General features: G+C 45.9%; 1 protein-coding gene across 3 annotated transcripts; it reads right to left on the bottom strand.

Moving 5' to 3' along the window:
* Nucleotides 1-3,589: 3,589 nt before the first annotated feature.
* Nucleotides 3,590-10,851, bottom strand: CUNH2orf68 (chromosome unknown C2orf68 homolog). Of its 3 annotated transcripts, none has more exons than XM_073653822.1 (4): nucleotides 10,639-10,851; nucleotides 8,763-8,878; nucleotides 5,261-5,406; nucleotides 3,590-4,065 (listed from the first exon to the last, which is right to left on the bottom strand). In XM_073653822.1, exons 1-4 carry the CDS (start codon nucleotides 10,737-10,739, stop codon nucleotides 3,943-3,945), a joined length of 486 nt encoding a protein of 161 aa, XP_073509923.1. In that variant the 5' UTR covers nucleotides 10,740-10,851; the 3' UTR covers nucleotides 3,590-3,942. The 3 variants fall into 3 exon arrangements, with proteins under 3 accessions (XP_073509923.1, XP_073509922.1, XP_073509924.1); XM_073653821.1 differs by having other exon boundaries at nucleotides 10,542-10,837; XM_073653823.1 differs by lacking the exon at nucleotides 3,590-4,065 and adding an exon at nucleotides 4,709-4,753 and having other exon boundaries at nucleotides 10,542-10,838.
* Nucleotides 10,852-10,856: the final 5 nt, after the last annotated feature.

Genomic DNA, 10,856 nt, shown 5'->3' with positions numbered 1-10,856 from the left:
TCACGAAGATCACTTACCCAGTGAATGAAGAGCGGGGTACCGGGTTGTCAAGAGGAACCATATTCGTAGGGGGGTTCCCTCTCAATGTGGATGCTGCGCTGGAGCCTTTACTGCACTGGGATGTTTTTGCCCGAATGGCTGCTCCCGCTGTTCCCATGCTGACGTGAAGCACCTTCCCTTGCTTGCCGCTGCAGCGGTAATGGAGACTCAGGCGACAGAAGCTGCAACTCTCCCAGCTCCTGCTCGCTCATGATGCCAGCTGACATGAGCAGCATCTCCTGATGTTAATCGCTCTTTATAACGCATCCAGGTATTCTTCCCCTCCATATTTGGCCGCTCGCGCCTGCGCACACTGGAGCTCCCAGTAATGCATTGCAGCGCGACGTCATAAGGCGGCGCCCCCGGCGTGTGCGCACACCAACTGGAAGTCCCGCCTAGGCCACGAGGAGACGCTCCCTGCGCTGGGAAGAGGGGAGGAAGCAGCAGATACCTCCGGGACCGGCTCCATCCTCTTCAGGCTGAATCGCCCCACTCACCCTAGAGGCCCACTGACTCCAGCGGTGGTGCTTCAGGACGCCGCACCAGCCGAGGCAGGGAACCCCCGCTGCCTGAGCCGGACTGGTCGGGCCTGGGACATCCGGATCTTCTTTCTTCAGGTACTCCTTGAGGTACAACGGAGACTGTAGGTTCCCTGTCAAGGACAGGAAACCAACTGATGCGGGAGAGAGGTACCACCCTTTTTATCTGTAGGTTTCCTGTCCTTGAAGGGCGGCTCCCCTCTCTCCGTGGTGCTGTCATGGGGGAAGGAGAAATACTTCTTCCAATCCCAGGGATTCTGAGAATATTTTTTTGTCATCCATTGTACTTTACGTTAGTGGTAAATTGATGTCAATATGCATCGCGTCCATATATAAAAATAACTGAAATTTGCCGAAAAATTTTGCAATCTTTGATCAGATACTCATACCACACAAAATAACATTTCCCGTATGTTCACTTTACATCGGCATCATTTTTCAATTGTCCTTTTATTTTCTTCAGATGTCAGAAGACTTAAAAGTAGCAGCAATTTTTAATTTCTTCAAAGAAACTTACAAAATTCTTTAAAAGGACTTTGAGGGGCTTGTAGGTCAGAACACCCTATGCCCCCTAACAAGACTCCAAAATTGCACCCCCTCAAAGTATTCAAAATCACATTTTGAAGTTTGTTAACCCTTCTGGTGCTTCACAGGAATTAACGCAAACTGGAAGGAAAAAAATGAAAAATTACATTTATTGCCACTAAAATGTTCTTTAGCCTCAAAATTTTCATTTTCAAAAAGGGGTAAGAAAGAAAAAAAATAAATAAATCACAATTTGTTATGCAATTTCTCTTGAATGTGGCAATATCCCATGTTGCCAGAAACTACTGCTTGGCCGGGCTCGGAAGGGAAGGAGCGCTATTTGATTTTTGGAGCATAGATTGGACTGGAATAGATTGTGGACACCATGTTGCATTTGCCGAGCCCTTGTGATGACAGAACAGAGGTAACCACCCAAGAGTGACCCTATTTTGGAAACTACAAGCCCCAAGGAATTCAAGTAGGAGTAGACACAGCATTTTGAACCCATAGGTGCTTTGCAAAATTTTATAACATTTGGACCATGAAAATTAAAAATTTAATTTTTCCCACTAACACATTGATGTAGCCCCAAATATTTCAGTTTCACGAGTGGTAAAAGGAAAATATGGAGCTCATAAATTGTTATGCAATTTCTCCCGAATGCGGCAATAACATATGTGGTTGGAAATTACTGTTTGGGCACACATCATGGCTTGGAAGGGAAGAGCACTGTTTGACTTTTAGGATGTGCACACGACATCTTTTAGACGCCAGCGTACCCGCATTGTGTTTATTTTAACACGGTTCAGGAAAACATCAATTATATTTTTCAGGGAGCGTCTTCTCTGATGTCTTTTGCGGCCGCTGTCTTTTTTTTTTTTCCACTTTATGGCTTAAAGCGGTAAAAAAAAAAAGTTACAAAAGATGGAACATGTGCACAGCAAGTCGTTCTGACATTGATGTGCATTATACTCATTCTTTTTGGTGTTTTTTTAGCGCTTTTTAAATATATTTTCCAGGCTAACTCTGCCTGTAAAATACATTGTGTGTACATACCCTTAGAGTGCAAGTTTGGCAAGATTTCATGGAGTACGTCATGTCCCCCAAATTACCCCATTTTGAAAACTACACCTCTCAAGGAATTCATCTAGGGGTGTGATGAGCATTTTGAACCCACAGGTGGTGAATTGTATAACATTCGGCCATGAAAATGAAAAATTACATTATTTTTTACTTTCCCACTTTGGGGAACATTATATTTTTAGTGGCTTTTTATTATGCGTTTTTGGGAGGCTAAAGAAATAAAATTCCTGAATTGCTGTTTTCTTATTTATTCTTTTTTTTTTTATGATGTTTTCCTACTTTTATACTGAAAATACTTATTGTTTTCAAAAAGTTATTTTTTGTATTGAAGATTTCATTCCATTCTATTTTCGACTGCATAACTTATTATGATCGCTTTATGGGTGGCAAAATTTGATCAAATTTATGGGTGGCAAAGTAAATAAAAATCAGTAATTTTAATAAAAATCAGCATTAATTGATGGTTGTTTTTTTACACTGTCCACTGTACAGAATAAAAGTGATAAGACAATTTTATTCTTTGGGACAGTACATTAACAGTGATTTATATAAGTTTTGTTTTTTTTACTTTTGGGCACTAAAAACTTTTTTTTTTTTACAATTTGTTTTTGCATCGCCATATTCTTAGTGCTGTAACTTTTTTATTTTGTCACCGACAGAGTAGTATAAAGGCTTGTTTTTTACTGAACGAGTTGATGTTTTCAGTGGTACCGTTTTTATTACATAAAGCTTTTTGATTACTTTTTATTAAATCTTTTGTGCATCAATATGTTGAAATTTCTACATTTACGTTTATTTTATGGTGTTCACCATAAGGGTTTAATCATACTATAGCTTGAGTCGCTCTGGACGCTTTTACATGTTTTTACAGAATAGAAAAAGTAGTTTTGGTTTGTTTTTGTTTTTTTTTTTTACAAGTTTTTGAACTTTTATTTTACTTTTTTTCACTAAGAGGCTTGCGCCATCTACACTGGCAGAGCCACTGATTGGCTGCAGCGCTGTAACCGTGATATCAGCACTGCAAACAAGAGAGACCGGAGCAGTGACAAAAACACAGCGGACCACCTTTGGAGGGTTAGTAATACTTGGTTTAGGTTTTATGACTACCGGCGCAAATAAAACTTTCTTCTATGAAATGGGCAACCTCTTTAATCTTGTACTGATCATTTCCATCTCCGGCTGAAGAACATCCCCCTTTATGGCCTCTATGTTGGCATTTTGTCTTACTGTAGACAGGGCAAATGGGGGGGGGAGGGGGCTCCTGCTGCAGGTAGTTGTCCAACAGCTACACACAGGACAGAGAGAGAACATGGCCGAGCTCCGGAAACACACTTTCATATATATTTCCCAGTTTTAAATTGTAACATGAGATAAAAATTATAAAAAGGAAATTAAAAGGTAAATAGCATTGGGAAAGTTTTTATTTTTTGTGACATGTCATATATGCCCAATAGTTGTGGGTCTTATAGCTGAGTAATTTTAGAAACAGAATAATAAAACAAAAACAAACCAATTTATTACTCTTCAGGAAACCGGCGGATTATTTAAGGCACTACTGTGCCGATTCCCCTGCACTCCAAAAGAACGGAAGTCTTGCGCCCAGAGCAGTAAATGACCCATAACACGGGCGCCCCCTCATTACTGGCACGGCGGCGCAGCTCACACAGGTTCTCCGGCTCCTCGCTGTATCCAACTCTGGAGAATACGGCGGTGTCCACACAGGAATAACCAGTCCTCCTATGATGGAGGAGGGGATTCAGCGATGCACACTTCTTTTGGCGATTTCCTCTTGGATCCGTCTTTTCAGAGCCTCCTTCATTTTGGACTCCAGTTGGTTCTCTACTGAGATTTTTGTCGCAATCTGTTCAGCGTCATCATCCTGCATCAGAAAAAAATGGAAAGTGTATAGATGTATGATCTCCTGTGTCTGTGCAGTAATGTAGCAGGGCTCAGCTCTCAGAAGAAATATATAGAATATTCTATGAGAGTAGAGCAAGGACCGGAAGTGATTATTGGATATCCAGGCTCAGACTCCTACATAAAGCATCTTTTTATACATCACAGAACATGAATTTCTCCTTTAAGAGCGATCCTTGGCCACATTCACACTGAGTGGGATACTGGGACCCTTTAAAAGGGGTTGTCCAATGCTGCTTACTTGTAACAGGAGATAAGCAGCGCTGATGATGTGCAGGCGCCCCCCGCAGACAGGACTCAATCAGTGCAGATAACTTTCCAAATTATTCTTCTCTGTTTACATATCTGACACTTTTTCATTTATAATGGCCAGAAATAGTTTTATTCTTCATATAGACCCCAGTCCGAGAACTCTCACCCAGCCAAATCAGGTCTGATGCTTTGCACTGATGAGGGGCAACACCCCGAAACACTAGTCTGCAAACTTAGACTCTGGTTTGGCTTTTATCCTAAGCCATATGGTAAGGCTTGTTAAAGGCCTGCCAGACAAGTCTATATGGAACGAAAAATTGCAAGTGCGGTGAAATAAGAACACAACACCGCCATTGTTTTTTTTTACTTTATGGAGCTCAATGTGCTGTAGAAATTACCTGCAATAACAAAATAAATGAAATAAATGTAATGCAAGGCACACACAAAAAAAAAAAAAAAAAGTTTCATTTCTCAAGCTAATAGGGGCAGTCCGCACTTCCTGGCACCACTGGGCAGCCCCAGAGTGATACCGTACGGGGAAAAAATTGAGAAAGGAAATGGAGGGTCTTCTCCACAATGGGAATGGTTACCCCTTAGGTTTTCAAGAGTAGGATAGTTGATCCTAGTATTCATGAAGTTGGCCAATATATTCCTGCTGTACTTGTTTTATGGAGTGCAGCATGTGGACACATACGGCAATAATATGTATATAGGTCTACACCAATCAGCACATAATAAATCAGATACGTAAAGTTTATAGGCCCCAATGCAAAATCCCTAACGGGACTTGAAACGGTCATGTACCTTTATTAGTACTGGACCTTTTGGGCCCTCCTAGGCTCCATGGCCCGGGTGTGATTGCAACCCCTGTGGTTACACCCCTGGATACTTCATATGACACCCACCTCATATACAACAAGAGATGTGACTTCGCCTCCGTCCGCCTCAAACTCCAAGCAGAAGAGCTGATTTGCAGACGTCTCGGGGTCAGTACTGGAGTCAGTGTCACTCAGGTCATCATCCGCCCGATCGGTAGTGCGGCTCGGCCTCTCTGAGAAGGGACAGGAGGATACACATTACTGCAAAATTATCAGCAAGGAGATTTCCTAAATGGTCTGCAGTGATGGCCACCAAAACATAGGGGGCAGTGTAGGTTCAGGAAAAATGTCCTGATTTACTAAGAGAAATGCACCGAAATTCTGGCCTAATTGGCACCAAGAACGGTCTTGTAATACCAATGTAATAAAACTGGTGCATTTTAAGACTGTCTAGTCTAGGTTCGCTCCGTCTTTAGTACATAAGCCCAAATCTGAAGTGTAACATCCAGAATAAGCGGCCATGTGCGCACACGAGAGAGAACGCGTTTCCAAGCCATTCTAGGACTTTATTAAAAGGTTTTCCCCTCTTTAGGCACCAGAGGCTGCAGGCTCTCTCCCACTGGCTTCTTCCATTTTCTACAGGCAGTAATCTGATCCCTCACTGCAGGCAGATTTGTAGACAGATTTGAGCAGTTTTTGAGAGCAGGAAACAAAAAAAGTGATTGATAATGTGAAAAAGAACCATACTGCTTCGTAAGATATAGATTACAAAAGTTACTTATCTTTACTTGTACTATTGATTTATTATTTCTTCTATAAAGCGTAGTTAAAGGGGTTGTCCAGTCAGATGACAGTGATGACCTACTCCTAGGAGGAGTGAAAAATCTCAGATTGGCATCGCTAACTGATCAGCCAACTGCCAGATGTAAGCACATGGGACGGAGCTGCTCAGTGCAGCGTCAATCAATGTGTAGCGTCTGCTGCCAAGTACTGCAGAGCGGCTCCTATAAGAATAAAAGCTGTTCTGCTGTACTTGGTGGCGATTCTGCAGCTACTTTTCATGTGTTTACATCCAGCTTCCATAGAAAATTTACAGCCGGGTTTATGAGCCCCACAGATCTAATACTGATGACCTATCCCAGGGATAAGTCATCAATAGCCTCTGAATGGATAATCCCTTAAAATAGCGGTTCTCCTGGCTGATCTTACCAATTTCAGTGTAACTCCAAAAAATGGCTGGGTTATGAGACCTCTATCAGATGTACTAGCCCTTTGTTTCATGTGAGATTAGCGGTACCAAACAATGCTAATGAACACTTATCTCCATCTATTTAAAGGGGTCATCTCATCTTAGTAAAATTGCAAACTCTGTAAAAACAAGAAACTTTGCAATTTACCTTTTCATAAAAAATCCCCTCTATTCTGAAGAACGGAGGGATTTTAAATTTACAGTGCACAGCTCATCGCCAAGGTCTCCTAGGCAAACAGTCAGCGCTTACAAACTGTTTGCTTTACAGCTTGTGTGTGCTGCCCTGGATCCGGCCAGCCACAGTGTCCCATCGCTTCTCCCCTGCTGCACAGGCAAAGATGCCCCCGCATGCATAATGATGGAGAGCAAAGTTCGGCCCAGCGGCTAAGCCATGCTGCCGGCCCGAACTGTCAATCCTCATGAGTGCGCCTCCCTTAGGCAAGCAGGAAAGGAAGTGGTGCACTCCTGAAGATAGGAACACGAGAAACTCTTAAAGGTCAATTTAAATACTGATCACAAACCTTTAGGATGGGCCAATAATTTATAACCCCAAGGGCCATCACTGATCACCAGAATTTAGGGTCGGTGGTAACTGGCCCTGTGCTGCACTAAAATTGGCAATAGTGCAGTCCAATAAAACCACTATGGGTCCGTACATCACTGTGTGCATACTGCTGCAGGATCTGGTCGTGTTGCTTGCAGAAGTGACAGCTTCAGAGCAGCGACCCAAGACCCCTCGTTTATATACACTCAAAAAAATAATGGGAACACTCAAATAACACATCCTAGATCTGAATGAATGAAATATTCTCATTTAATACTTTGTTCTGTACAAAGTTGAATGTGCTGACAACAAAATCATACAAAAATCATCAATGGAAATCAAATTTATTAACCAATGGAGGCCTGGATGTGGAGTCACCCCCAAAATTAAAGTGGAAAAACACACTACAGGCTGATCCTACTTTGATGTAATGTCCTTAAAACAAGTCAAAATGAGGCTCAGTATTGTGTGTGGCCTCCATGTGCCTGTATGACCTCCCTACAACGCCTGGGCATGCTCCTGATGAGGTTGCGGATGGTCTCCTGTGGGATCTTCTCCCAGACCTGGACTAAAGCATCCGCCAACTCCTGGACAGTCTGTGGTGCAACGTGATGTTGGTGGATGGAGCGAGACATGATGTCCCAGATGTGCTCAATTGGATTCAGGTCTGGGGAACGGGAAGGCCAGTCCATAGCTTCAATGCCTTCATCTTGCAGGAACTGCTGACACACTCCAGCCACATGAGGTCTGGCATTGTCCTGCATTAGGAGGAACCCAGGGCCAACCGCACCAGCATATGGTCTCACAAGGGGTCTGAGGATCTCATCTCGGTACCTAATGGCAGTCAGGCTACCTCTGACGAGCACATGGAGGGCTGTGCGGCCCTCCAAAGAAATGCCACCCCACACCATTACTGACCCACTGCCAAACCGGTCATGCTGAAGGATGTTGCCGGCAGCAGATCACTCTCCACGGCGTCTCCAGACTCTGTCACGTCTGTCACATGTGCTCAGTGTGAACCTGCTTGAATCTGTGAAGAGCACAGGGCGCCAGTGGCAACTTTGCCAATCCTGGTGTTCTGTGGCAAATGCCAAGCATCCTGCACGGTGTTGGACTGTGAGTACAACCCCCATATGTGGACGTCGGGCCCTCATACCACCCTCATGGAGTCGGTTTCTAACCGTTTTTGCAGACACATGCACATTTGTGGCCTGCTGGGTTGTTGCCCTCCTACGGCCCCCCTCCACGTCTCCTGGTGTACTGGCCTGTCTCCTGGTAGCGCCTCCAGCCTCTGGACACTATGCTGACAGACACAGCAAACCTTCTTGCCACAGCTCACATTGATGCGCCATCTTGGATGAGCTGCACTACCTGAGCAACTTCTGTGGGTTGTAGAGTCCATCTCATGCTACCACGAGTGTGAAAGCACAACCAACATTCACGTGACCAAATCATCAGCCAGAAAGCATTGGTACTGAGATGCGGTCTGTGGTCCCCACCTGCAGAACCACTCCTTTATTGAGGGAGTCTTGATAATTGCCAATAATTTCCATCTATTGTCTATTCCATTTGCACAACAGCATGTGGAATTGATTGTCAATCAGTGTCGCTTCCTAAGTGGACAGTTTGATTTCACAGAAGTTTGATTTACTTGGAGCTATATTTTGTTGTTTAAGTGTTCCCTTTATTTTTTTGAGCTGTGTATAACATGGCAAAAATAATTTCAAATGATAGGTATGCATTAATAATGAAGCCCCCAGAAAATCTCTGCGCTCCCACATACACACAGTACTCACCTCGTGGACGGGGGTGGTAGACCTGTAGGTCTGGTTTCCGGGGTCGGGATGGTCCTGGGGTGTACCTTTTCCTTTGCTTCTCTTTAGCTTGTTTCACCTCCTTATCATAATCATCTCTAATAAAAAGTAAAAAAACAAAACACAATCTTATTAAAAATGTACGATAGCTTGCATGGGGCGGGCAGGGCGAGTAATCAGATATCACATTATATAAGAACCCCCCGTAACCAAGGGCCAAATACATGGTGTAAGGGATCAGCTCTCTGGTAGACGCTGGTGCACACACAAGGATCCGGTTCTTTGGATCAAAACAAATGAGCGGATTATTAAATGTCCAGGTTAACAAAACAAAACAGGCTTATCCGGCACAAAGGGATAATTTAGAGGTGCGGGTTCACCCCTTCAGACACACTCACAGCTTGTCAGGCTTTGACTAACATCCACCTCTACTCCCAGACACTGAACTGAGGCCGCTGAACTGCCTTATATAGCCCGATCCAAATCCTGCAACTGGAGGTAATGGAACGGCCAGTCCCACCCTTCTCTATGGCCATTCCTCTAACCTGGACTCATTGAAAAACACTTCAGCACTATACATGCTGGAGCCTGTTTTACCAGGCCCTACATCACCGAGTCTTGGCACCTCGGGGACACATCATGCCTCCAGTACAGGACCTGTCCAGCTGCCACCTTAAAGTGGGAATAAGAATCCACCCACTCAAGTGGAGGTCAGAGATAAATGGCCACACTGGTCCAAGGTGATAAGAAAACAACACAAATAGCAATAGGTTGTATGTACTTATACAGAGGAGCATCTCCAGCCGCTCAGTATAAACTCGGAACTGGCCTTCGCTCATAGCGCCTCCATTCTGACAGGCACTGAAATATTGTGCCCCTACCTAATGTACACACATTATTCTCCCTGGTCATATACCTAACCAAGCATACGGGCAGTATTCTCTCTGATCATGTATTGTGTGTTCCTGGCCCTGTGTACGCGCAGTATTCTCCCTTAAGAGGTAAGGAGCCCACCTCTACCTCCAAAGCAGGATGAATTGTGCATTGTGAGATATTGGGCTGCGCAGGGGCCCCACATACACAGCTCTCACACGGGGGGGGCCACCCACATACACGGCTCTCACACGGGGGTGGGGGGCCCCCACATACACCGCGCTCACACGGGGGCCCCCCCCCCCCACATACACCGCGCTCACACGGGGGCCCCCCCCCCACATACACCGCGCTCACACGGGGGCCCCCCCCCCCCACATACACCGCGCTCACACGGGGGCCCCCCCCCCACATACACCGCGCTCACACGGGGGCCCCCCCCCCCCACATACACCGCGCTCACACGGGGGCCCCCCCCCCCACATACACCGCGCTCACACGGGGGCCCCCCCCCCACATACACCGCGCTCACACGGGGGGCCCCCCCCCCACATACACCGCGCTCACACGGGGGCCCCCCCCCCACATACACCGCGCTCACACGGGGGGCCCCCCCCCACATACACCGCGCTCACACGGGGGCCCCCCCCCCACATACACCGCTCTCACACGGGGGCCCCCCACATACTGCTCTTACACAGGAGTCTCTTCTGTCCGTCTCCGCTCCTGCCCCTAGAGGTCAGCGGTGTCCTCACCAGACACTCGTTGTCATGATGGCAAAAGATGTCACCGCCTTTTCAAAAAAGAGAAAACTGCGACCAAACCCGGCAGATGGGACCAGATCAGCTTAAAAATGCAGCAAGGTCTGAAAACTGCAAAATCTTGCACCTCACTGGAATATCTGTATGATGTGTAGTGAGAGGACTACAACTCCCAGCATGCCCCGCCGCCAATAGCTTAAACACAATGACACCGAGCCGCTCACCGAGCTTTCTGGTTCCGCCGGATATGATGAACGAACCCATGATTCATGTCCAGCCGTCCGCCGGGCCCCGCTCTCACCCGCGACTCCGCTTCGTCCTCCATGCCCCCCACTCACTGGCTGTCCCGGAGACCCCAAATCCCTTTCTGTGCGGTTTATACCTCCTTCTTGCTGATTGGCTGGCTGACCCAGCCGAACTCAAAGCTGATTGGTGACTGGGT

The sequence above is a fragment of the Phyllobates terribilis genome, unplaced genomic scaffold (assembly GCF_046119375.1).
Source record: "Phyllobates terribilis strain yellow unplaced genomic scaffold, ASM4611937v1 Scaffold_11__3_contigs__length_659146591, whole genome shotgun sequence".
In the NCBI taxonomy this organism is placed as follows: Eukaryota; Metazoa; Chordata; class Amphibia; order Anura; family Dendrobatidae; genus Phyllobates; species Phyllobates terribilis.
The sequence above is the reverse complement of the archived record's forward strand: the minus strand, read 5'-3'. Positions and strand labels throughout refer to the sequence as shown.

What these genes read in the sequence shown, in the direction of transcription:
- CUNH2orf68 (XM_073653821.1), bottom strand. Translation starts at nt 10,678, where the DNA reads ATGGGTTCGTTCATCATATCCGGCGGAACCAGAAAGCTCGGTGAGCGG. An exon ending in CATACAGATATTCCAGTGAG is followed by an intron (nt 8,879 to 10,541) that starts GTGCAAGATTTT and finishes ACTTTTTATTAG; the next exon opens with AGATGATTATGATAAGGAGG. An exon ending in CTACCACCCCCGTCCACGAG is followed by an intron (nt 5,407 to 8,762) that starts GTGAGTACTGTG and finishes GTCCCTTCTCAG; the next exon opens with AGAGGCCGAGCCGCACTACC.